General features: G+C 43.6%; 1 protein-coding gene across 4 annotated transcripts in view; it reads left to right on the forward strand.

Moving 5' to 3' along the window:
- Lin52 (lin-52 DREAM MuvB core complex component) overlaps positions 1-27491 on the forward strand; it is a 93497-nt gene that overhangs the window by 60391 nt on the left and 5615 nt on the right. For 2 of the 4 annotated variants that reach the window (XM_032908127.1, XM_032908129.1), the window contains one exon: positions 19244-21105. The exons of the other annotated variants lie outside the window; for them this stretch is intronic. In XM_032908127.1, coding sequence (XP_032764018.1) covers positions 19244-19299 — 56 coding nt within the window. In that variant the 3' untranslated portion in view covers positions 19300-21105. Of the gene's footprint in view, positions 1-19243; positions 21106-27491 lie in introns of those variants that run through there. 4 annotated transcript variants of the gene reach the window in all.

The raw sequence follows: 27491 nt of genomic DNA on the forward strand, positions 1-27491 counted from the left end.
TTTGTCTTTTGTTCTTTTGGTTGTTGTTGCTTTGATCAGGTTTTGGTGGTGGTGGTTTCAGCAGTGGTTTTGGTTTTGATTTTCTGTGTATATGGGCATTTTTGTTTGTGTGTGGGTGTGCATACCTTCCTTGATCGTGTGTAGACCTTCAGAGGCCAGTTGAGGGTGTCAGATACCTAGAACTGGAGTTATGGAGTCGTGAGTCACAGTATAGTTGTTAGGAATGGAACCTAGGTCTTTTAGAAGAGCACCTAGCGCTCTCAATCACTGAGCCATCTCCAGCCTAGTTTATTTTTTTATTTTTTATTTTTTTTATTTTTACACTCCAGATTTTATTCCCCTCCCAGTCCACCCCGCTCCAGGGTTCCACATCCCATACCTCCTCATCACCTCCAGGCCCCCTTTAAGAGAGGGAAATTTGCTGTGCTTCCCAGCCTTGAACTCCTTGGCTCAGTCGACCCCTGTTGCCCCACAGCACCTAGCTAGAATTTATGAAATCTGTATCAGCTGTGCGCCCTTAGGTTTTTGTAGGTGGCCTCAACAATTGTATAATAGCTTGAAATCCTAATGCACTTCTCAACTAGGACTTTCAAGAAACTAGAAAGCTTCTTGCTGCCCTCTTGGGAAAGGTGGAGTCATACTGCCAGTGCACAGTGAGCAATTAGATGATTTCCATTTAAATTCCATTAGGACTTCATCTGTTCACACTGTCAGTGCTCGTGTCTTCTAAAGCATTTCAACCCTCTTTACTGGTGGGCATTGCTTCTTAAAGGATTGCGGAACTAAATATACCAGTTTACTTGATTACCTCCTAAAACTTGTTAGGCTACTTTACCAAATAACCTCAAAGCAAAACAGTATAAAAGTACACTTGGTGAGGTGAGTTTTTTTGTCCTACTTTTTAAAGTTGACTTAGAATTTAAGTGTTCCATTTTATCTCTTATTAAAAATAAAAGAGATTGAAAATTACATTTTCCTTCTCAATTTGATGCTTGATCATAAAAATAAATGATGCGTGCCACAGCCTCCCTTTCTCCTCCTCCCCTCATACTGGGACCTGTCACCGTGATTGTCCTTTTCACTCTTTCCTCTTCTGAAAGTGCACTCTTCCCACCACAAACTATAGGAAAGGAAATTAGCCCTCGACCTTCGACTGTTATTAAACTCATAATGGTTTATATAAAATCAAAAGGGAACTTAGCATCTTTAAAAGATAATTAGTTGGTCCAACTTGAACCAGTGAAATGAATTGCCATGAAAACCATAAAAAATATCCAAAATAAAGCACAAGAGAATACTAGTAAAAATTAAATTAATAGAGCAATTCAGTGCTCTGGAGAAAAGAGGACACCCCACAGGGCCTGCCTTCCCGCAGGGCATACTTTCACCCAGGGCCAGCACCACCTTCATGTGAAGTAGGTCTCAGCCTCCCTCTGGCCCGCCCGCCCTCCTCCACCATGTTCTCTGCCAGCCTGAGGAGTCCCAGGTGAGCCGTGGTGAAATCTCTGCAGCTGTAGTCGGCACTGGCCAGCCACTGTGGCAGAGGCCACAGTAAGGCACAATGGCCTGAGAGTCCATCTCTGAGGCTCTAGTCCCATAAAGACCTCAAAATCCAGTGCCAGCCAGAGCAATGGAGGAGGCCTCATGGAGGAAATGAGCAAACTGCTGGTGATGGGAAAGAAGCCGCCTCCCATCCAAACCCCTCAACAGAAAGGAGCCTGAGAGCCAAGCATGGCTGTTGGTACTTCCCAACCCCAGCTACAAGGGTTCTGAAAGAAAAACACATCTGCGAACCTTTAAGCCCAGGGTGAAGCACTCTTCCTCACACCCTGTCTTTTCCTCCTATGTGTGTATGTATGTTTGTATGTGTGTATGTATGTGTGTGTATGTATGTATGCATGCTCTGCCTTTTTTGTCTTTTGAGGAAGGAGTCTTACTATGCCCTACATTGGAGCTTAAAGTTCCCCTACCTGTGCCTGTATATGCCACCACACCCAGGCTTCCATTCCTTCTTAATAGACCCTGATCACTGCTACTTCTTGTCCAACTGGACCCTCTCGCTCTGAGACAAGTCTCTAAAACAAAGGGTGCAGAAGCTCCACAGAAATTGGTGATGGATGTGGGAGAGCCAGATCACTGTGGACCCCATGCTGATGACCATTGTTTGTTGTCAGTGCTTTCCAGATTATCTGAAGTGAGGGGGTACTAGGCTTATACTTAATAAGGAATGTTTCAAAGAACCCCAAAGTGGAATCAGGTGACTTGGGTGGGTGTTCTGCCACTTGTCAGATGTGACTAATTATATAATCCCTCTAGAGACCAAGTCTATCCACAGTAGACTCTGAGCCACACCTTACCTGGCTTTTATTCTCAGGGCACATGAGTGGCAGGAGATGTGTGAAGAAGCTCTGTCCCAGCCGAGTGGCATAGTCTGCTGTCACTTTCATACAGTGACATAGGCTTACAGTCACTTTCATACAAGGAGTTTTTTTAATAATCTAACAACATGAAAGAAACTGTTCTTGGTAATGGATTACAGTGAACTCATAACAGGTTTTTTTTAAGTTTCTGTGGGCCCTAATGTGCACACAGATCTACGTTGTTTATATGACATTTTTCAACTCCTCTTAAAATGAAGAAAGCTGAAGACACTCATCCCAAGCCTCACAGATTAGCACATTTCCTTCCCTCATACTAGAGACTCACCATCACAAGTAGCATGGGTCCTTGACAGATGCCAGACCTATTCTGAGTAGGGCCCAGAAATGAGCAAATGTGGCCCTCCCTGAGCTCCTGTTAGGACAGGAGCTCCTTCCCTGGCTAGTTTTTCTTGTCAACTTGACAAGGGCTAAGGTCATTGGAAGGAAGAAAATTGGTGATGGATGTGGGAGAGCCAGATCACTGTGAGTGGAGTCGCTCTGAGGCAGGTGGTCCTGGATGTTACAGGACAGTAGGCTGAAGGGGCTGGGGAGACGGCTCAGTGGTTAAGAGCACTTGCTGTTCTTCCAGAGGACCTGGGTTTAGTACCCACATGGTAGCTCACAATCATTTATAGCTCCAACCCCAGGAAATCCAATAACGTCTTCTTGCCTCTGTGGGTATCAGGTACACATGAGGTACACAGACATAGGCATTGAAAACATCCATGCACATAAACAAATAAAATAAAATAAATGAAAACTTTAAAAAGGAAACAAAGTAGGCTGAACAAACCAGAAAGCACCATCCCCCCATGTGCTCTTCGTTGGTTTCTGCCTTGAGTTCCAGCCCTGACTTCCCTTGGTGATGGAGTGTGACCTAGGAGTTGTAAGCCGGAATAAGCCCTTTCCTCTCCAAGTTGCTTTTGGTCATGGTGTTTTATCACTTGTCTTAGGATTTTAATGCTGTGAAGAGACACCATGACCAAGTCAGCTCTTATAAAAGAAAACATTTAATTTGGGGCTGGCTTACAGGCTCAGAGATTTAGTTTATTATCGTCTTGGTGGAAGCATGGCAGCTTGCAGGAAGACGTTATGCTGAAGAAGGAGCTGAGAGCTCTGTATCTTGATCCCCAGGCAACAGAAGGGGACTCTGTCCCACACTGGTTGGAGATTGAGCATAGGAGATCTCAAAGCCCACCCCTGCAGTGACACACTTCCTCCAACAAGGTCACACCTCCTAATAGTGCCACTCTCCATGAGCCAAGCATTCGAGCACATGAGCCTATGGGTTCAGACCTATTCAAACCACATCACTGCAATGGAAACCTAATTAAGTCAGACACCTAGGACCTGGAGGTGGTGGTAGAGCCCAGAAGGCCTGCAATATAATCTGTCTTACTTCTCCAAGTCCCCTGATGGTGTTCCCGACACTCAGGCTTGATCCTGCCATGGTCCAGGACTGTGGATATAGGGAAAGCCTGGTGTTGCCTGTATCTTTTTTTATCAACTAGCCCATGTTGTGGGTTTTGTTTTGTTATTTTTCTTTACTTATGTTGTTATTAACCTTTCTAGGACTAGATGAGAAGAAGCAGCATAGTTTTTAAATGGGTAAAATATTTGACCTGATACTTTACAAGAGAAATAAATAAATGGTTAGTGAGCGTGGAGAAATAATCTTTTACATCACTAGTCTTCATAATGGGATACCAGTGTGTATAGCCAGTAGAGTGGCTAAAACTAAAGATAGGTCTTGCAGGTTTAGGTGTGGAACATTTAAATCTCACACATTACCAATGAATGTCATGGTCATTTTGAGGAAGTTTGGTAGTTTGTTGTATAAAGTTAGCAAATTCCACATACCTAAAGCTCCTAATTTTTTTTGTTCAAGATGCATGAAAATATTCTACACAAAGACTGTGTTTCCGGGCTTTTATTTAGTTATATAATTATAAGGTAGAAACACCTTGGGGGCTGGAGACTTGGCTCAGTGGTTAAGAGCACTGACTGCTCTTCCAGAGGTCCTGAGTTCAATACCCAGCAACCACATGGTGGCTCACAGCCATCTGTAATGGGATCCCATGCCCTCTTCTGGTGTGTGTGAAGACAGCTACAGTGTACTCACATAAAATAAATAAATAAATCTTTTTAAAAAAAAGAGAGAGAAAGAAACATCTCAAAAGTCTTTAAGTAGGTAAATGACTAAGCTAACAAATTTGTGGTGTAGCCACACAACAGGATGACACAAAGGCTTACTGGTTTGCTCCCCATGGCTTGTTGTTATGAACCCAGGACCGCCTGTCCAGGGTAGCATGGCCCATAGTAAGCTGAGCCCTCCACATCAAACAAGAAAATGTGCCACAGGCTTGCCCATGGGTCAGCCTGGTAGAGGCATGTTCTCGGATCTTTCAAAATGACTAGCTGGAGTTGAGCACACACAGCGTGCTGAAATAACATCATTTCCTGATCTCTCCACCGACCCCTCAAGTTGTTGGGAAAGCTGTTCCACAGTCACTAAGCTCTCTGCAGATTCCAGGTTTACACAGAGCACCAACTCCTGAATGTCAGTGCCCAAAGGGAAGTAAGAGCTTGTTAGACAATTACTTTCCAATTAATTTTATTTTGAGGGCAGTGGTCTAGCACCTATAAAAGTACTTCTTTTTACTCTCACATATATTAGTTTGAATGTAAATAAAATTAATAAAATGGAAGTTTACATTTAATTAAAAGTTATAATAATGCTTGTATAAAATCTGATTAACATTTCTCTTTTATTCTGTTTTGCCATATTGATTCCCCACAAGCAGCATTTAAGATCCTAAATTATTTTTTAAAAAATCCTAAATGATGATCTGTACTCTCATCAAAGAGTATTTTCTCTCTCCCACTGCACAGCATGAATTATTAGCTAGGAACAGACCAAGCTGTGGACTTAGGTAATGCAGACCGCTCTACGTGCTTTATTGTTTTTTTAGCTAAAGAATACTTGTGTTCTAATTATTTCAAACTCATAATTTATGAGTATTATAAATAAAGTTATTCAGAAACATTGTAGTAGAGTATTATGGGGAAAACACAGGTTTAAGTGGCTATTATTTTTAGGCACAAGGAAAATAACCTCTTATCTGATTGTAATTCAGCTTTAAATGAAATTCATAAATACTGAAGATGGAAGGTGTTATGCCTTTATACTATGACATAATTTTTTTCTATGCTACATAATTTTATAAAGAAAAGTTTTAAAATTAAAGCTTCCCAGGTAGCTACTTGTATCTTTTCAAATTTAATTAACTCTAAAAATCTCTTTAATCAATGAATTTATTTTCTGGTCAGTTTGGACAAATGGAGCATATATATGTGAATAACAAGTAATCTGTTTTAAATTGGATAAATTGGGGAGCTGGAGAGATGGCTCAGTGGTTAAGAGCACTTGCTGCACTTGCAGAGGACCTGGGTTTGTTCCTAGCACCCACATGTAGCATCTCACAGCCATCTGTAACTCCAGTTCCAGGGAATCTAATGCCCTCTTCTGGCCTCTGTGGGCAGTGCACCCATGAAGTACACATGTCTGGCTTAGTTTTTTTGTCAGCTTGGCACAAGCTAAAGTCATTTAAAAAGAGGGAACCACAATTGAGAGTGCCCTCACCAGATTGGCCTGTGGCCAAATCTGTGTTAGCATTATTATTATTATTATTATTATTATTATTATTATTATTATTATTATTATTATTATTAATGATTTATGTGAGAGGACCCAGTATACTAGGAGCAATGCTAGCCCTAGGCAGGTGATCCTGGGTAGTATAAAAAAATGGACTGAACAAGCCAGGAGGAGCAAGCCAATAAACAGTATTCCTTCATGGCTTCTGCTTCAGTTCCTGCCTTGACTTCTCCTCAGTGATGGGTGTGGTGTAGAACTATAAACTGAAGTAAACCCTTTCCTCTCCATTGCTTTTGGTCATAGTATTTTTTTATTATTATTATTATTATTATTATTATTATTATTATTATTATTATTATTATTATTATATAAGTCCACTGTAGCTATCTTCAGACACACCAGAAGAGGGCATCAGATCCCATTACAGATGGTTGTGAGTCACCATGTGGTTGCTGGGAATTGAACTCAGGACCTCTGGAAGAGCAGTTGGCACTCTTAACCGCTGAGCCATCTCTCCAGCCCCCTGGTCATAGTATTTTATCCCAACAATAGAAACCCTAAGACAGCATGTATACACACTGACACTCATAAACACATAAATAAAATAAGTAAATCTTTTTTTTATTTAGACAAATCTATGAAGTAAAAGAATGGTCAGAGTAACGTCATCATTTCTGTGTGTAGTTGTAGGCAATGTAAGGATGTGCTGTTGAAATCGAATTGGGCTAGCGAAGCTGGGCAGTGGTGCACACCTTTAATTGCAGCATGCTAGAGGCAGAGGCAGACAGATCTCTGTGAGTTTGAGGCTAGCCTGGTCTACACAATGAGTTCCAAGACAGCCAGAGGTAAGAGAAACCCTGTCTCCCCCAACCGCCCCCACCAAAAACAAACAAACAAACAAACAAAAAAACTAAGACAACAACAACGACAAAAAATGACTAGTGAAAGTTTTCAGTTAAGCTAGTCCTTTTTGTATCTTACTATAGTCTCTTCTGAGAAGATTCAATAAATAAATGTCTGAGGACTCATTCCCTCCACCTCCTAAGAATCTTGTAGAGACATGTTGACCCAGTGGGCTTCTCTCGTAGCCTTGTAATGGACAGAGTGAAATATCATGTTAGTCATGTGATTTTTATTGTATTAAAAGAGGTGGGCTGGAAAGAAGCAATTCTTTATTACTAGACATAATCTGTGTCCAATGTGTATTTAAAACATAAGTAATCTGCTTTTGAGCATTGATCATTGTAGTTTGTTTCTCATCCAAAGATTTTAATGATGAAAATAAATTCATGACATGACAAGTTATTTCCTTTCTTACACTTTTCCTATCTCACCATCTCCAAGCCTCCGCAGCATTGATTCCCACCTCTTTTACTGGTCTTCTCTGAGTGCTCATCATGGAGCTTCTAGAATTATCCTGTGATAGGTAGTGATGGGAGAAGGTTTGGTGAGGCTTTCTTAAAGTGCATACTAACTAAAGAGAGTGTTATATTGAACCCCACACTCATCCCCACGGCCCATAAAGGTCAGCCTCCTGCTGTTGTTAGATCTGCACACTCATATCACACTTTTTGCTTTGCTTATGTTCACTGAAACCTCTAGATATCACACCATTCCCTCCATTATGCTTTTGTATGAATTTCTAACATTTTAAATGACAAAATTATCACATTGAACAAAATAATATAGCTCCTTGACAATGTCTTCTGCAGTCCATATACAATTTAACTCAAAATTATGTTGTTTTTTTACAATTGCTTTGTTTGAGTCATTATCCAGATTATGTTTTATTGGTACAAATCTAGTCCATTTTAATCTTCCCTATAACTCTACACACATGCACGCATGCACACCCACATACACACCCCACATGCATGCACACACAGCTGTCTCTTCAGGGTTTTTCTTGTTTCACATCAAGGAAACATATGAATGTATTGTGAATTTGTTCGAGTTTAAGTAAAGATTAATGTGTTTATGTACCATCGGCCTTATCTTTTTCAAATTATAGTAATAACTGCTATTCTTTTTATCCTACTCACTGAGCACTTGTGAACTTACCTGAAATTCACTTCAAAATAGACTGCAGAAAAGCACCTAGGTTGTTTTTTTCTTCTTTCATTTTTTTTTGTCATTTTCAGAATAATGAATCAAAATGACTAATGGATTATTTTTAATATCATAGATGTTTGTAGTCTATCAACTGTCAGAAGTATTTGTTTCAATTTTTTATTAAAGTGTTGTTCAAATTTGTTACTGATTATAAACTCAAATATATGTGCTTGGTTTCTTTAATAATACTTACATAGGAAAGTAAAAAGAGCCTATAGAGATGGCTCAGAAGTTAGGAGTACTTACTGATCTTGTAGAGGACCTGGGTTCAGTTCCTAGCACCACATGGTACCTCACAACCATCTGAAACTCCAGTTCAGGTTCCATTGTCATCTAACATCTGAGGGCACCAGGTATACCCATACATGATGCACATACATACATGCAGAAAAAAACACATATACATATAAAATATCTTAAAATATTTTAAAAAAAAGAAAAAGAAAAAGAAACATACCTATTGCCCAAGCTAACTAAAGCAATTTCAGTATCCATTTTCACTTTTTATTCACTGGGAGCTCTGCCTTCAAAATTCCCTAGCACAGGGGTTGGGGATTTAGCTCAGTGGTAGAGCGCTTGCCTAAAGGCCCTGAGTTCGGTCCCCAGCTCCGAAAAAAAAAAAGAGAAAGAAAAAAGAAAAAAAAATCCCTAGCACAAATAGTCTTTAGCTTCTTAAAATTATATACCAAGTATCTTATTTATTTATTTAAATAATAATAATATTTAATATATTTTAAAATTCTGTACACAAGGTACTTTTACAAATGCTTGTTTAATTAACTTAAGTAGAATGACTAAAACATAGTTCAAGGGCTCTGTTGATACCATAAAGTTAACCTTAGAGGAGACATGTAGTCTTTATGTGTGTGATATGTTATTTATCTATTTTCTTGGCACCAACAATTGCCAAACATGCGAGATGTGGCGGGGGAGGGGGGTCTGTCTGTCTCTGTTCATGCATTTGAGCATGTCGTTAAGCCTCAAGTAATACAAGAAGGAACAGAGCAGCCTCAGTTTACAGATGGAATAGCTGAGGCACGGAGAAGCTATATGACTTCTCTGCAAATGCCATTAAAGAAGTTCTAGATTTGGAACCAGGTTTTAAATCCTGTGCAATCAAAGGTTTTCTATTGTGTTAAAAGAAAGGAAAAAAAAACAAAAAACAAATTTCCATCAGGTAACAGAAAACTTTTAGGAAATAGTGTTATATTCTTCCCTGCTAGTATTTTAGTAAATGCCATAATATTGTCCTCATGTAAAATATAGACATATATTGGACATATGTAAAATTTGTAGACATCTATTTTCATTGACATCTTAAACTGGAACTACTTTCAGTTAAAACTTGAGTTATAAATTTATAAACAAGGCCACTTTAACAACATTAAAACAAAATTACATTTTCTGTGTAAAGAATTCTCCAGTAGCCATGGCATCCTTGTGGCGTGGAGGAGGACAGCATCTATGTCTCTGCAAGGCATGTACACCATGTTACTGCAGAGAAAGGCAGTGTGCAAATATCTGCTCACAGTCCTACACACGCGATGTATCTGTGCCTCGGTGTCTGCTTGATTTTGCAGTTTTATCAGCAAGATTTTTATTTTTTTAAAGTTATATATTTCTGTGCTTTGCACTCGATATCAAATCTGTGTTCTTAGGTTGCGGGGTTCCATTAAAATAAATAAATAATTTCAGCGCCCCCCCCATGCTCATTTTGTGTAATATGGTAATGATATCACCGTAGCAGTAATTACGGGTCATCTTCATTTCTTTCATCTCTGCCTGTTCTGATGGCTTCATTCCTTTGACGGAAAAGATTTGGCTGTGGGTGCTATGATTATTTTGTTAAGCATTATTCGAATAGACAGGAGTGAGAGAAATTAATCAATCCAAATGCAATTAGCATCATGTTTAACCCAGTGATGGACGTCTCAAGGTGAAACAGCCAGGGGAGTTTCAGACATTATTATTCAATCTAGTGGTTCTTATCTAAATTATAATCAAGAGAGGTTTTATTGGCTTCTCAGTGCGAGGATGTAACTCTTTCCCTGCCCTGGGGGTCAAGAAGACTTCTTTCTCCCCAGAGTTAAGCTGCACTTAGAAGTAGTATGGACCAAGAAGAAAAGTTGTCTGAATATCTAAGTCGTGTGGGATGATCTGTCCTGTGACCTTGGCCTGTTCTCCCTGAGAGCAGAGTACAGCATATGAACAAGTTACTCTGAATGTTTTGTGTGCAGATGAGGCATTTTGACTAGTGTTCTGCCTTAACCTTGGACAATCATTATCACTGTTCTTTTTGTTTTAAGATTTACTTATTTATTATATATAAGTACACTATCACTGTCTTCAGACACACCAGAAGAGGATATCAGATCTTGTTACAGATGCTTGTGAGCCACCATGTGGTTGCTGGGATTTGAACTCAGGTCCTCTGGAAGAGCAGACAGTGCTCTTCACCACTGAGCCGTCTCTCCACCCCATTATTACTGTTCTTTATGAGTGAGAATAGTAACTGTTTAAAGCTCCTAGACTTTGGCTATCATGTTTATGGGGATATATACTATATAAAGTTCAGAAGCATGAGTATTCTGCACAGATATGTGAGTGTTCAGTAAGAGTTCTAGGGGGTGGGAAACGACACCCTCACACCCTCATAGAAGCAAGGGGAGGGGGTTCCGGAGGGGAAACCTGGAAAGGAGATAACATTTGAAATATAAATAAAGAAAATATCCAAAAAAAGAAAAGGAAAAAAAGTTCTAACTCCAGACTATTAGTTCATTGTGTTGAATTGGTGGCACCCCTATCATCCCACAGGCATGTGGGAGGCAGAGGCAGGAGAACCAAGAATTGGTCATCTTTGGCTCTTGGCTGCTACATAGAAAGTTGGAGACCTACATGAGACGCTGTGTGAAACAGTGAGTGCTGGTGATATAGCCTAGCATGCACTTAAAATCGCAGCACTCTGCGGGTGGAGACACGAAGATCAGGAATTCCTACACAGAGATCTGATGGCAGTCTGGGCTACATGAGACCTGGTCTCAAATACATGCTAAGGTAGTTGGCTCTCATTTCAGGAATACAATGTTTTAACGTGTTTTTGTTGTCTGGGAGGAGACTGCATGTTTGAAATCTAGTCTTGCTTTGCTCTTAAAAGAGTTCTGAGCAAGGAGACTTAATGGAGAACACGGGTTCTCTACCCCTGAAGACAGCATTTTTCAACACCTGACAATTAAGATTCTTCTGCATCTGCCTTCAATCTCCAGGCATCATGGCTGACACTTCTCATATTTTATGTTCCTGCTTGATGTTTCATATTCTGAAAATAAATCTGTTGGCTGGATATTTCTGTTCTTTTTTTCCCTCCTTCTGCTACGAAACACTATTAAAATTATTTTCCATATTGGAACTGTCCAAATTTGTTTACCTGTTCATCACATCCTGCCTTTCCTTTCTGCTATTGACTCTTGGGTTAAGCTTGGGCTATTGATCACTTGGTGTTTGTGTCTGTCCAGAGGAGCCCTGACACTGAGCTGGCTCCTAGTGAAGAATCGCAGGCTGGCAGGCTACCTTGGACCTGCTCTGCTGCATACCGTTAGAGCAGGAAGACTTTAATTCCCAAAATCTAAAGTCAGCATTATAAATCACCTTGGCATCCGTTTGTTTTCCTACTGCACCAACATATCTGTCAACACCTGGCTTAACCTCCAAGGCGGCAGGCTTTTCAGAAACACTGGCTTCAGAAGGTATATGATACACAGTAGGAACTTCCCTTTCCTGATGAGCCACACCCTTCCTGTGTAGCACACACTGACCGCCAATGAGTAGACTGTCTTGTCATCGCTGTCAGAGATCATTCAAGATTTCAAGCGCAAAATGGTAATTAGTAAGAATAATACTACACGGGCTGGAGGGATGGCTCAGTGGTTAAGAGCACCGGACTGCTCTTCCAGAGGTCATGAGTTCAAATCCCAGCAACCACATGGTGGCTCACAACCATCTGTAATGGGATCTGATGCCCTCTTCTGGTGTGTCTGAAGACAGCTACAGTGTACTTATATATAATAAATGAATAAATCTTTTAAAAAAAAAAAAAAGAGGGGTTGGGGATTTAGCTCAGTGGTAGAGTGCTTGCCTAGCATGCGCAAGGCCCTGAGTTCAGTCCCCAGCTCCAAAAAAAAAGAAAAAAGAAAAAACAAACAAACAAAAAAAAAAAGAATAATACTACACATCTACAAATCAGTTCGGCACACTGAGTTAAGCTACACTGTCATGTTTACTTATTATGATAGAAGAGATGGAATCGAAATATACGGCTAAGACTATGAAACTTTTTCAAGGAAGAGCCTTCAGCACCCTGATTTTGCCAGGAATATTCTAGCCCTTCTTTGACATTGCTGGAGTGGTAAAGTGGACCTAAAGTGAATTGGACCCTTCTCCTCAGGGTTATTGGAGTCGTCCATAAGGCCATCTGAGGTCACCAACAGCTTCGCTTCCAGACTTTCTCCCAGCAGGGTTCAACCTTCCAGACTCTGTGTGCTGTCCCTGTTACTATTTTACAGTTGAAGCTCTTTTAAGGATAATAAAGAGAGGCCGGGGAGGTGGCTCAGCGATGAAGAGAACTTGCTGCTCTTGCAGAGAACAAAGGTTTGATTGCCAACACCCACTTGGTGATCTGTAACCTTCCCTAGCTTCAGTCCCAGGAGAGCTGATGCCCTCTTCTGACCTCCATGAGCATCAGGCATGGTGAATTTGTAGGCAAAACACTCACATAGAATAAGATAAACAAAAGCAAGTTTAAAATGGTGGCACGCATCTTTATAACCCAGCACTTGGGAGGCAGAGGCAGGCAGATTTCTGAATTCAAAGCCAGCTTGGTCTACAGAGTGAGTTCCAGGACAGTCAGGACTACATAGAGAAACCCTGCCTCAAAAAAAAAAACAAAAACAAAGACAACAACAAAAAGATTTTAAAGAGAAGAATAAATGACGAGCTTTCTTTTTACCAGGCCCCGAGCTGTATGTTTGTTTATTTGGTACAGACATGGTCCCCCTTGTTGGTGGACCGCTGAGGAAACTCCAGTACTTGCCAGGGCTGAGCAGAAACTTAGGGAAGGAGTTGTGACTGAGATCAATGGTCACATGAGTTGGAAGGTGCTAGAACATGTGTTTCTATGGTGCAGCTGAAGACTGAAGCACCAGAAAGACATGGTGACAGTAGGTAGCACTTAGGAATGCCTGTGTGACCTTCGCAGTATTGACCCCACCTTGAGTAGATGAGGAATCTGACGCTCCAAGAGAGAGCAGGGGCTGCCCACAGGGCTTCAAGCTAGAGCTGAGTTTGAAGGCTAAGTCTCCCGAGTGCAGAAGAGACCTGCCCTGTCACAGTTTACGCTGTCTCCTTTGTTTTCTTGGCTGCTCATAGGAGAACCTCCTAAAAGCTGCCGGCTGTTACTCTTCTGTGTGAGGAAAAAACCAAGAGGAGTAGGGAATAACTCTTCTCCACCTTGCAAGTGTTTTTAATTACAGTGCAGTACCAAAATATTTAAAGTAGATTGAAATTGAAGCCCCAACATTTTATGAGTTTCTTCTATTTCATTAAAAAGTTACTTAGTCTTTACTACATTGTTCCCTACATAAAAGTCAAGCAGAATTTTATCAGGCAATTGACTCAAAGTTATAATCTGAAAAATCTTTCTGTAATGAAACCCATATGTCATGGACAAAAGGTGCAAAAGCTCTGGCAGAGAGGGCTGGTCTGAGAGACTCTGCACCCAATCTCGTTAACAGGGGCCTCTGGTAATCCCTCATCCCCTCGCTGGTAAGAAATCAATCTGTACTACTGAATCTTTTCGCCCAGCCACCAGAAAATTTACTGCAGAGAAGGCAGTTTGGGGCTAGGCATTGTGGAACGGGAACTAGAGGCAAGGCTAAAGGGAAGATGGAGGAATTGAAGGATCTAAGGAAGAGATTATATTAACCCCACACCTCTTTCAGAGTGAGCAGGATAGCATTGTTCCTTCAGCCATGGCCTCTCTAAGTTTCCCCAGGTAGTTACAGCTGCTATGAACCTGACAGCCTGAGAGACTACAAAGTGGGTAGAAGCAACATAGACCTGGGGGTTGATTGTGGTGCAGCCATTGCTGGCTTTTTGTCTGCGTATCCAAGTGGCCTCCTCCCCACCCTCTGCAGCAGTGCATGCTGACCCTGCAGTGGGTCCGTTGTGCTTTTCCAACTCTGATCTCCCCTATCTAGAGGAGCCTGTCAATCGTGGTGTGACTTGGTACCACGCTTCTCATCTGCACATCACACACTCTGGCGCCTGATGACCAGTGGGCAGCCCCTCTTGCATAGTTACTAGAATAGTTGTAGCCTTGCCTTCCTGTCTGAGCTGGTAGTTCTAGACAATAGACCCCAAAGCAAAAGGCAAATTGCACCAACTAGATTAAACTCTCCTGTGCACTTTTCTCCTCTCCTTTCCTTCTATATGTGTAGTGCCAAATACCAAACCTGCTGGGCAAGCAATCTACCATTGAGCTATATCCCTAGCTCTTAGGATTCCTTCTTTTGGAGAGAGAGAGAGAGAGAGAGAGAGAGAGAGAGAGAGAGAGAGAGAGAGAGAGAGAGAGAGAGAGTGTGTGTGTGTGTGTGTGTGTGTGTGTGTGTGTGTGTGTGTGTGTGCATGTGTGTGTAAGCCAGAGGAGAACCTCAGGTGCCCTTTCTCAGGCCTTACTAAGTCTCACTGGCTGAAACTCATGAAGCTAGACTGGTTGACCAGCCAGCCCCAGGCCTCCACCTCTCTTCACCCCTTGCACTGGGATTACAAGTATGCACCACCACAGCCAGCTTTTCTAAGTGGGTTCTGAGGACCAAACTCAGGTCCCCATGCTTATAGAGCAGCACTTTGTGGACCATTTCTTCTATTAGAACACACTGCAGGAGTTGGAAGGAACCAGGAGAAAGTGGAGGAACCAGAAGTGCCAAGCTCAAGAACTATAATCTTACCTTGACTGTTCTACCCAAAGAAAAGCAAGCTGTAACTACTGGGAAGAGGGGGTCGGGGGTGCAGCTAAGCAGGAGATGACAACAACTGGCTTCCTCTCCCCTGGGAGCAAACAGCAGCTCTGAAAGCTCTTACCAAGAGAGAGTTGAAATCCTTTGGTACAAATACATTAGCAAAAGATATTTACATATATAACCCCTCTTAGAAGTGTGTGTGTGTGGGGGTGTGTGTGTGTGTGTGTGTGTAAGGAATATGGAACTGTAGCAGAAGGCTGTCTCCTTACTCCTAATGGGATTTTGTAACAGCATGTGCGAGTTTGTTTCAGAAGTCAAAAATGAACAGATGTTGGTATAAATTACCTCTGTGTCTGATGTCTTGCAAATTAAAAGCGCGGTTGGCATCACTAAACAATTTCACTAGGTTTAGGGGGGTGCAGTGTGCGGGCAGTGATTATTGTCGAAGGTTGGATAAGAATCTTCACACTGCAACAGATCAAGAGAGCAAGGATAAAAAACAAGGAATAAAATAAGAGCTATGTGAATTCATCAGAAATGTTAACGCTCCTGACGACGAGTGAACAGGAGGGCACTTGCTCTGGAGCAGGCCCTGACCCATAGCAATTTCCCTGTGCACAAAAAGGGGTTGGTGCTTAGGACCTGATTTATAGGACACGGCCCTCTTAGGGAGCGGCTGTGTCATGCATTCGTATATCTCCTATATGGGACTGGCGAGAAGGGAAACTTTCTCCCCTCCCACGTAGAAGATGATGTCTTTTGAATTACTTGTACTTTTATGGTGGTTTTCTGCAGCTCTGTGTACTTGGATTAGGTGGAAGGGGAGGAATGATTGAGTGGAGAGGGAGTTGTTAAGAAGGATTGGTTAAACTCAAGGAAAACTTACCACTGAGAGACCTCGGAATCTCTGCTCATTTTTCCCTTTAAATGACTCTTGAGTCCTCAAATATTTGAGTCTTTTTAAAATTCTAAGTCTAAACCTATCCAGGTCATTCTTTCACCTTAGGGTAGGGGACAATAAGAAGAGGCTGGCTCAGTGCTTAAGAACCCTTTTTGGGTCTGGGTTCAGTTCCAAGCACCCACAGAGCAGCTTATAGCCATCTGTAACAAAAGCTCCAGGCAATCTGACACCGTCTTCTGTCCTCTGCAGGCACTTAAACATGCACACGTGCAGGCAAACCATTCATACACACAAATAGAAATAGACCCCTTTTAAACAGCAGTGAAGAATTGGGAGGTCTGAAGGACAACAGGCAGGAATCACCAATAAAATCAGGACTTCAGCCAGGGGAGTCGTTACCTATATCTGGGTTCCGTGCTTGCTCCAGGCCATGTTGCAGGCTGGTTTGATGCTGTTTGGGCTTAAAGTTCCTATGCTCTACACTCAAGAGTAGGCAGTTGTGGGTTCGGTCCCCAGCTCCGAAAAAAAAAAAAAAAAAAGAGTAGGCAGTTGACCTGTATAGCTACTCTACCTAGAAGTGTAAGTAAATTTGTAAAGGGTTGGATTAAGGGTAAAGATTCCAGTCAGTGGAGATTTTGAGGTTTCTGACCTCCCTAATCATCACTCATCCATTCATCCATTCACTCAGAAACTGTAGGGGTGACAACACATTTGTTCCTCTATAAAAATGGTTATGTTAGCGATCATCACTATACTGATAATATCCAAGAGAAGGGAGAGCAGCTGGGCTCTGCCTAATCACTGCCCGCCGTACAGACACAGAAGGAGGCATGCACCACCATGTTCTGTTATGTAGTGCTAGCAAGCAGTCTACCATCTGAGCTGTGTCCTCAGCCCCATATCCTGTCCGTATTCTCTATTTAAAAAAAAAAGGGGGAGGTTGGGGATTTGTCTCAAGGGGTTGGGGATTTAGCTCAGTGGTAGAGCGTTTGCCTAACAAGCACAAGGCCCTGGGTTTGGTCCCCAGCTCTGAAAAAAAGAATAGAGAAAAAAAAGTCCCTGCTTTCTCCCCATGGATAAGTAGGTGATTTCCAGTCACCTGGACTAGTCCTTGACCCCTCATCTGCCAAACCTATGATCTGAATTCAGTTCCTTAAGCCCGTGAGGAAAGAGAGAACTAACCCCACAAGCTGTCCTCCAACTTACACATAGGCTCCATAGCTACACACACACACACACAAATAAATCTATTAAATGTATTATTATTTTACTGAGAATGGTAGGTAGTACAAGCCTTTAATCTCAGCATTTGGGAGGCAGAGGCAAGTGGATCTCTGAGTCTGAGGTCAGCCTGGTCTACAGAGTGCGTTCCAGACCAAACAAGTCTACATAGAGACCTTATCTCAAAAAAATAAAAAATAAATTATTTTCTTGGGGAAATAAACAAACAAAAAACCATTTTTTTTAAACCCTACCTCATGGAGAGTTCACTGAAAGCCACTGGCCAGTATGATTGACTATAAAGGAAACACTTGCTGTATCCCTGCCTATTGTTTGGTATATGTTTGTGTGATCAGCATTTATTCAATAAGCCTGCCCTCGGTCCTGACATTTTAATTTGAGGAAGATATATTTAAAACTTGTGTGTATCCACCAAGGTCAGGTCAGGGTTTTGCCCCTGCAGGGTTGGGGCACTGGAGGAAGAATAGACTGACATCGAAAGCCTCCCAGTGATGACGAACTGTACATATACAGAAGAGGCGGGAGGCTGGGGGAGCTGTTGTACATCGCTGGTGATTGGAGCCTGCTACACTCGAGGTGTGCGAGCATTCTACCAACCCAGCGGCATCCCCAGGCCTTATTTTATTTTATTTTATTTTACTTCACGCTGAGTCTTATTAAATTCTCTAGCCTCCAGCGGGTTACAGACCTTTACCACCAAGCCTGGCAAACAGGCACCTGTTCCGTTTAGACTGGTTGGAGTGGAGGGTCTGTGCCGCATCACTTGCTCTGCCCTAGGTAGAGGAACAGGGTCAGAGCAAACGTCCCTTTTTACCCCAGCCACTTCCTGGTTTTGGTCAAGATGGACATGTTCTTTTTTGAGGCCGTGGGACACCACCTGCCCTGTGTCCACTGCATAGTTCTGGAAGACTTTTTGCTTCCCAGCCTAGCCATCAGAAACTTTCAGAACTGTTAAATACGTTTAAGATCTGACTGATGACTTTGTGGAATGAAGACGGGTGATGGGGGGAGCAGGGGAATTCATTGCACGTGCTTATTGGGATTTTGTTTGACAGAACTATAGTAGGGGCTTCTAGAGTGCACTCTTGTAATTGGGAAAGGTTTTACTCTGGAGCCTTACATATAGGAAAGTAGCTGAATAAACGTAGTGCTTTCAAAGATTGATGGCGCTGAAAGGCAGAGAAAGACACATAAACCTTGCCTGGTGATATTAAATACCTACGGACTGACAATGCCAAGAGAGAGAAGACCAAAGCTCTATAAACTCTGCTTTATTACACCATCCCAGGATGGACGGCACTGAGGGAATATAAACCCTGTTATATTGCAGCGCACAGGGCCTCCCACTGCTCTAAGGTGAGGTGCGTGAGCACTGGTTTTGATTTGAGTTTTTAAATGTGCCGAGACAACAGTCCAAAGAAGATTGTAATCTTGGTTGGATCTGAGCCTCCCAGAACAAACCTCATAAGATAATGGGCATGGGTATTAGAGTTGAGAGAGATAGAGGGACTCAACACCCTTACTGGGAATCCCTGGTGATTTTTGCAAGGATAGTGGATAATCTTCCCCAGCTCACCTGTATCTTACAGAGTTGCCAACTTTAGACTCGCTGTCCAGTTTTAATTGACAGGAGTAGTTTGAATTTGTTGGGGTAGCAGTTTGGTATATAATTGATTTAAGTGTATACCAATTTATCTAATTACCAATATGCTTCTTTTATGTTAACATATATATTTATTTATAAAGGCAGGCATATGCGACAAAGCTGAAGAAGTCAGACTATAACTTTGGAGAAGTAGGTCTCTTGTACCAATTGCATTTTTAGGTCAAATCTTCCTGTGATCCTTTTTTCTATTTTAGATTTTCATTGATAATTTTGTTTATTTTGTGGTTGCAGCCAGAGAGATGACAAGGGGAAAATTCTTGAACATTCTAGAAAAGCCCAAGAAGTAGCAACTGCTCATGGACTGGTGTTCTGAAGACTGTAACCAAGTTCCCTTCCAAACGCGACTCTGATGCCCACCACGTGCTTCCTTGGGAAAGCCTGGAGACTGAGCTTCAGCACTGCCCTTCTCCCCTGCCCCTGGCACCCTGCGCCTCTGAGGACATTTGGTAGCAAGAGGAGAGTCTGTTCTACCCAAGGATCATTGCCGTTCACTGAGTCAGCTTCGTTGCTCTGGATATTGCTAACACAGAGCGCCTGTCATTCTGAAAGGTGGTTTCCAGGAGCCCCAGGATCATATAGTTCCTTTGATTCTGTAATGGCAAAGACAGTTGAATGGGTTCTGTTGAGTTGTACTTGATCTCTTAAGCATTCATGATGAGGATATCGAGACCAACTATGTTCTGGACCAGACTGTGCACCCTGACCTGTGAATTCTCCAAGATCTATGGGTTCTGTGACTTCCACTCTGGAGGAGTGCACATCTGCCTTTTCAAGGCTGTACCTCCAATGACACTCCCACCCTCAGCACTGTCTGGTCCCTACGTCCCAGTCCCATTGGCGGTTCTGACTCCAGATAAGAGGAACTCTTGCAGTGACTTTACTGGGATTAGCTGTAGAGTGAATGGCTCATGCTGTGTCACTTTGAGTCCTAGACCTCCAAGACCAGTAAGAAGGTAACAGAAGGAACTCTGGGTAGTCTGTTACATTTGTAAGTAAAAAAGTGGGAGGGCATGGTTGTGAGAGTCCCCATGTGACTGAAAACTGGAAGCCTGACTGACTGGTGTGCTAGCAAATGGTAGTGGCATTTGTCCCCCCCTCCCCCTCTCAGCCATCTATCAGATGCTTTGCTTATATGATAAGAACGCACCCCGTGAAAGTGTCCTGGCTTAAATACAACTCTCACAGATTTTTCTTTCTTTCTTTCTTTTTTTTTTTTTTTTATAAGTCTGCTAAAATCTGAAAATCTTGCCCATGGGTAAAAATCAATTAGACCTAGTCTCTCACGTTTTGAAGAGTACAGCAAGTTCTTTGAACTTTGTAGAAAGAAAAGCCCTGAGGCCATCGTCCACTGGGAGTGTGGACACAGGAAAAATTGTGGTCATGTTGTGGTCTTGTATCTGTTAGGGCACAGTACTCTTAGGGTCCACAGCAGGTCCCTTGACTGTTTTTGACATTTGTGCTTAATGCTAGAATTGATGTTGGATTTTCCCCCTCATTGATGGTTTTGATCAACACAATTTTACTTTTTGAAAGGAAAAGGCAATGAAATATATACCACAAATATGAGTGTGAGAAGAGATGTATTCTGCTGGGGTACTCCCTACAAGGGCCAGGTGATTTTAAGCTTAATTCTATAATTGACATTTTTAATCTCACTGAATGCAGTTAAGTGAGTGTGTACAAGTGAGGGGAAATAATGCCATAATGTCAATTTTTTTCTTCACTCTGTTTTTGAGAGTTGATGACATCGGGCACTTTTCAGAGTTTGGGGAAATTGAAAAGTATGTGGAGAATACTGGGCTAACGCCCCAAACTAACGCAAGTCTGTAATAGGAAGCCAGGAGTTGGTGTTTTGATCTGCTATGGCCTCCTTCTCCTATCACCCTACTCACCAGCACTTAATTAATGTAAGTAGATGTTTTAGACTCGTGGTATTTATTGTTTTTGTATTGTAATCCTTAGAAATGTTAATGGTGTATTTTTATATTGATAATATAAACTTAATGTATAGTATGTATATGTATTTTAGAATGTTAGAGAATACTTTGTGTATAATGTTGTGTCTTCATAATAAATATGTCCCTTGTATAGGAGGCCAAGTTTTTCCTTAAAGGACCAAGCTACATGTTTAAAGCATAGACTTATCAAAGCACAACTGTGGTGACAAGCCCACTGTCCCCTCAGCCATCTTGCCCATTGTTCTTCCTAGAAGCCCCACTGACCCTGCTGGCATCGCCCCCATTGTTCCTCACCGTTCACCGTGTGCCATTCCTGTGACTCTGATCACGTACCACCTCACACCTCAGTTAATCCGTGGGTTCTCTCAAATCAGGGCAGAGAAATGCAGCTGATAAAAATCACTCCACTGCCTCTGCAGCCTCGGAACAGCATTTGAGCTTGGCCCGAGTGCTTAGCGATGACGTCCATAAGGGCCAGCATTAAGGCAGTGCAGGAAGATGGACTGCGTTTTAGAACGGGGCCGGATAGGCCAAAGTAGATGGCTCCCAGGAGTCAACTCAGTGGTTTCTTAGCAGCTTAAACTTGGCCCACCTTTCTCTCCAAGCATGAGTGGTGTTCTCATTTCACATCTTCTCTATCCTTCAAGAGATCCAGGATCACCATATATATTCCAGCAGCTCGTTGAATGGTCAAGCAAAGGTCTCCAAGTTCAGTCCTGAGTTCTGACTCGCCTATGACTGCTCATATCTGTTTAGACCTTTACCACTTTGGAAGTGTGTGCTTGTGTCTAAAAAGGCCACTGACCTTCCTGCCTTTTATCTGGCACTTTTTCTTTCAGACCGGGACCGTTGGAGGATTCAGGTAATACCAGGTGCAACTGCCAGGCCCCTGGTTGGCTCGAGTGCTGGCAGAGCCTGTTAATTAGCACAAGAACACCCCAGTGCTCCATTAGCCAGGCCAAGCATTCGGAACTTCCCCTCCTGGGGCCTCTTCCTCCTAATGAGAGCAGGAGAAGGGCTCTTACAAAACATTGCCTCAGAATAATATTCTGCTTTGTCCCCACCAGTAACCAGGGCTGACAGGATCACTCTGTCCATTTCTCCTCTAATTAGCACAATTCCAGTATGGCCTGAGCCAGCAAATGGAGAAAAGCGATCAAAAGCGATCGGACAACCGTACCGAATCACAAACACAAAGAGAGCCATTCCCTGTAATTAGGTGAGACAATCCCTCAGTCCTTTCCCGGCTGGAGTTTGCTGCTAAGACTCTTGCTGTTCGGGTCCCAGCAGCACAGGTTACATGTCTCCCTGGGACACTAATAAGCCCCAAATTGTCTTCCGCTTCATACAACTCTAACCAGAGGACAGATGCAGGGAGGAGGAGGAGTGGGGACAGCACACGGAGGACGGAGGACGGGGAACAGAGTCTCTAAACAAAGCAACTTGTGAGAGGTTTCCCAAAGCCCAAAAGGCAAGGCTGTGGGGCAGAGCAGAGCTGCACTGGAGGAGCCCTGACCTTCCAGGAAGCCCGCTCTGTTTACCCACCTTCCAGAGCACTTGGGGTGATGCAATGATGGATCTAATCATAGCCCAGGGCCAAGGAAGTAAGAGAGTTTCCTTAGGAAACTGAAGCTCAAGCTCTAAACAGAGTTGGCTAACACTTTTTTCATATTTATTTTGATCTATATCTGATATTTGTGGAAGCAACCTCAAATAACCAGAAAGTGCTCAATTATACAGAATCAAAGGAGCCAAAAATCTCAGCGTGACTCTGTTTTTTTCCCCATCATCCCTGTGTAAGACTCCATGGTGACAAGTATTAAGTCCAAATGTGCTAAGTCCCTCACTGTGGCAAATAACACTTCACTGGAATTTACTGGAGTTGTGAGGTGACTCAACAGGACCTACAAGAGCACTGACCCCCGGAAATTATCACCATATAGGCTCCATCGTGTGTGCAGGTGAATGTATGCACGCTCAAACACACACATATTCTAAGAAAGGAGATGTAAAAATAACTAAAGTTTGTTTTAGCTGGGCAGGATCACAAGTTCAAGGACAGTCTAGGCTGTATAGCAAGACCCTGTCTCCAAAGAAATAATCCCTGAAGTTTCCAAAGTGGCAGGGATGGTTCAGGAAGTCACCACTCTCAGCCTGTTTCCTTAGAACCTTTCCCAGTCCAAAAAACCAGCCCAGTAAAACCATACAGACTCAAGTCAGAGTGCCAAGGTCCACCTCCTGCATGGCCCTCTGCTAGCAGTGTGGCCTTTGTATGTAAGGTGGGTCCAGTAGCTGCTGACTCCTAGGGCAGTAGTTGCACGATGTGAGAATCAGTGCAGGGCACATCTTATGACTACTTGACAGGGCCATTAAAGACAGACTTGGTGTCTTTTTTTCCCTTTAACATTTGTTAAAGTTATTGACACTTTCAGGGAAAATATGGTGACCCTGGAATAATTAGTGGGGAGTAGCATCTCCGCCCCTGCCCTGCAGCCTCCACTCTCTGAGGTAACCTCTGACTCGCAGGTACACTTGGAAGGTCCAGTCGTTGACTCTGCAGACAGTGAGTGGCGTGAAAGTCCATTTGTGGCCGAGAAGCACTGGAGGGAAGTATTTTCCATGACGTTGGCAGGTCTCTGAGCTGACACTGGCACAGCTTTTCCTCCTGATAGTTTCTGAGTATCGATATTATTCGGGTCACTACCCAGGAATGCATCCCCTGCTTTATTTTATGCCCCTGCTCCGCACCCTCCTCATTGCCCCAGGTGCCTTCCCAGGCATGGGCGCAGTCAGGTTCATTCCCTTCCCAGGGCTGAACAGGCCTGACTGGGGCCTCAGCCTCCTTCAGCCTTAGAGAGATGCCTGGCCTGACCAGCCTGAGGCCTCAGGTCAAGTGAGGCCTCAGGTCACATCCTGGTGCCTTCCTGAATGCAGCTAAGCTCCAGGGACAGTGGCCTGAGCCCTTAGCTCCACACAAAGGAACAGCGGGGAAGAATCAAGTTAGAGGAGTCAGTGCAGTTGGGGTTGAATGGAAATGAGAAATGCTGGCTGCAGTAGCCGGGGGAGCCTTGGTGGGCCACAGGCGTGTGACCAGCCAAAAGCCAGAAACAGGCTACAGAATATGTGGTGACTCAGAGGGAAACAGCAAACTCCAGAGCACTTCCCTCATCCAAGCCTCCTGACCACCTCTGTCACTGCTGCTGCTTTGCCTCCGCCTGTGTGTGTGTGTGTGTGTGTGTGTGTGTGTGTGTGTGTGTGTACATACGTGATCATGTATGCCTGTGCATAGGTCAGAGATCAGTGTTGAGGGTCTTTCTCCGTTGCTTCTCTACATTATTTTTTGAGAGAGTTGTCACTGGCCCTAGAACTGACCAATTTGACGAGGTTGGCTGGCCGGCAAACCTGAGGAACCCTGTCTCCACCTTCCAGGGCTGAGATTGCAGGCACGCCCTGCTAGGCCTGGATTTTACATGGATCCTGGGAGTCAAACTCAGGTCCTTGCAAGATGAGGTGTCTAGTGAAGAAGTCAGGAAAGCGTCAGGGCCAGAGACATGGGAAGAGCAGGAAGAACAGGCCTTGTCCTGAGATATAACTCAGCCACCCCAATCTGGGGCATCAAGACCCCGGAGTAGGCCCTGGAGGACCCTAAGGAGGTTTGCCCCATTTAGACACAGATGACATCATGAGATGGATAAATCCCAAGGTGGCCACATCTGTTCCTTCCAATGCCAGGATGTGCCGCTCATTTAGTTTACCAAAAAGGTCCAGCTCAAGTCACAAAGAGGGTAACGCGGCAGACTTGGTGCAACCCCGAGTCCTCCTGGCCAGTACCACAGCCGAGGCTCTCAGCCAGATGAGAGAGAAGTGAGAAGAGGGGAGCACTCCGGAAGGACAGCTGAGGCAGTTGTGATTGTAGGAGGACTGGAGTGCAGGCGACACTCCCCAATATCACCAAAGATTGATGCAAATTGGTTTGGCTCTGACCCTGTCACACCAGGAAGGATAATGACTCCAGCACAGGCGAGGGAGGGGCACACAGTGGGGGCTGTGAGGATTGGTGGCTCGCTTCACATCTTCATTAACGATCTGAAAGACTGGGGTAAACAGCATGCTAATGAAACCTGCCGATGATTGGTGTTACAAACCCCAGAGAGGACAGGAAAATCGCACAGCAAGACCCAGCGGGCTTAGAAATATGGGCAGGCGATTGTCAAATGATTCGTCCTGGGAAAATGAAAGCAGACACGTCAAAGAGAGATGATGAAGGTGCCTCTGGGTGCCGGGAGGGCTGCAGGCTTCTAAAGCAGAGATGGGTGGTGGGGTTGGAAGGTTAAGTACGTTCAGGGACAGAAGTACAGGAAGCCTGGAAGAGCTGGCCTTGAGGACCCAGGGACAGACGCCACGGGCACTCCTGAAAACCACACAGGTTCTACCTGTACACTGGATGGTGTCAGCCCCTGTATCCTTCTACGAGGTTGGGCTGTGACCAAGCCGTGAGCTGACCTTACAAGTAAACCATCAAGGGGTTGGAGGACTTGGGAGCTGTTTTGACCCATTTGAAGAAACCATGCTTCCTGAGTATATATATATAGTGAGCACTTGGGATGGGCTTTGGTGTGACTGTCCTCTAGTTTTATCTTTCCTGAGCTGTAAGTCACTTTTCAAGTAAATTATGTCTGCTTTCCTTACGAGACAGCACTGTAGACCTGACTATCCTAAGATTCACAGACATTGGGGAAGGTGGTTCCGCCGTTAAGAGCACTTGCTGCTCTTGCAGAGGACCTGAGTTCTGTTCCCAGCACCCACATCAGGAGGTTCACAACTGCCCGGATGTAAATGCGGCTTCAATTGACCTGACGCCCTCTCCTAGGCTCTGTGAGCAGCTACATCCACTGGCATTCATTGATATAGACATGCATATGCCTACACATAAAACAAATATTGAAAGGCAAATGCCACCAACACCCAGTCGACTTTTTTTTTTTTTTTCCTTCGGAGCTGGGGACCGAACCCAGGGCCTTGCGCTTGCTAAGCAAGCGCTCTACCACTGAGCTAAATCCCCAACCCTGACTTTTTTTTTTTAAGATTTATTTTATGTATGAGTACACTATAGCTGTCCTCAGACACACCAGAAGAGGGCATCAGATCCCATTACAGATGGTTGTGAGCCACCATGTGGTTGCTGGGAATTGAACTCAGGACCTCTGGAAGAGCAGGCAGTGCTCTTAACCACTGAGCCATCTCTCCAGCTCCCCCAGTTGACTTTCAATCACCTTTTTTTCAGCTACAGAAACAAAATCCTGATGTCAGAGATTTGGAGCAATCAGCCCACATGAGACGGTGATGACAGTTCACTGAGTTTGATGAAACCTCAGTCCAAACCAATTCCTATCCTGAGGCCTGAGAAGCCAACTTCTCATTGCAATGTTTGTAGAGGAAAATGACTTCTTTCTTTTTCCTTTCTTCTTTTTTCCTCCTCCTCCTCCTCCCTTTTCTCCTTCTCCCTTTTTTGAGATAAGGCCTTGTGTACTGTAAGTAAGACCCAAACTCTGTAACGAGCTAACTTGGAACTCCTGGTCCTCAGGCCCTCACCTCCTGAGTGCTGAAGTTCCAGGTGCGCCCCTGCCTCAGGCTTCATGTATGTTAGGCGACCACTACAACTGACCCTGAATCAGTAACTAACTGTCGAGTTTGCTCTAGGCCCCAGTGTCCTAAGATGCCGGACAATCCTGCAAATGGAACAGTTGACTACTTTAAACCTGCGTAATTCTCCTTTTATCTTTTCCCCCTTTGAGATAGGGTCATACTGTGTAGCCCTGGCTGTCCTGGAACTCACTGTATATAGAGACCAGGCTGGCCTTGAACTCACAGAGATGTACTTCCTCTGCCTCCTGCATGCTCGGACTAAAGGCCTGTACCACCATGTCAGGCTCACATTCTCTCTCTCTCTCTCTCTCTCTCTCCTCTCCTCCTCCCTCTCTCTCTCTCTCTCTCTCTCTCTCTCTCTCCTCCCTCCTCCCTCCTCCCTCCCTCCCCACTTCCTTTCCTTTTCTTTTTAAAGAGGTCTATATGTCTGTATCTGAATGGTGATGCATGTGGGTGTAATACCTGTAGCAGCCAGAAGAGGGAATCAGATCCACAGGAGCTGGAGTTACAGACTCTTGTGAGCTGCGTTATGTGGGTGCTAAGAACCAAATTCACAAGAGCAGTACCTGCTCTTAACCACTGAGTCACCTCTCCAATCTCTTTTCTTTAAAGGAAAAAAAGGAGGGCCACCATTCCAAGGGTTCAATAGCCACACCTGGCTACTGGCCACCATATTTGTCTGTGTAGAAGAAACCGAGTGGACAGGACTGGGCTTCCAGCCCTCATTTATGGCTACTCTGCCTTTATAGAGGTGGTGTTAGGATTTATGGGGTGAGAGGGGTTAATTGTAAACTGATTTTTGAAAAGATAATAAATATAAATCATATTTCAAATGAACAAATTATAAGAAATACATCTTCTCCCTTTTCCTATCA

The sequence above is a fragment of the Rattus rattus genome, chromosome 7 (assembly GCF_011064425.1).
Source record: "Rattus rattus isolate New Zealand chromosome 7, Rrattus_CSIRO_v1, whole genome shotgun sequence".
Lineage (NCBI taxonomy): Eukaryota > Metazoa > Chordata > Mammalia > Rodentia > Muridae > Rattus > Rattus rattus.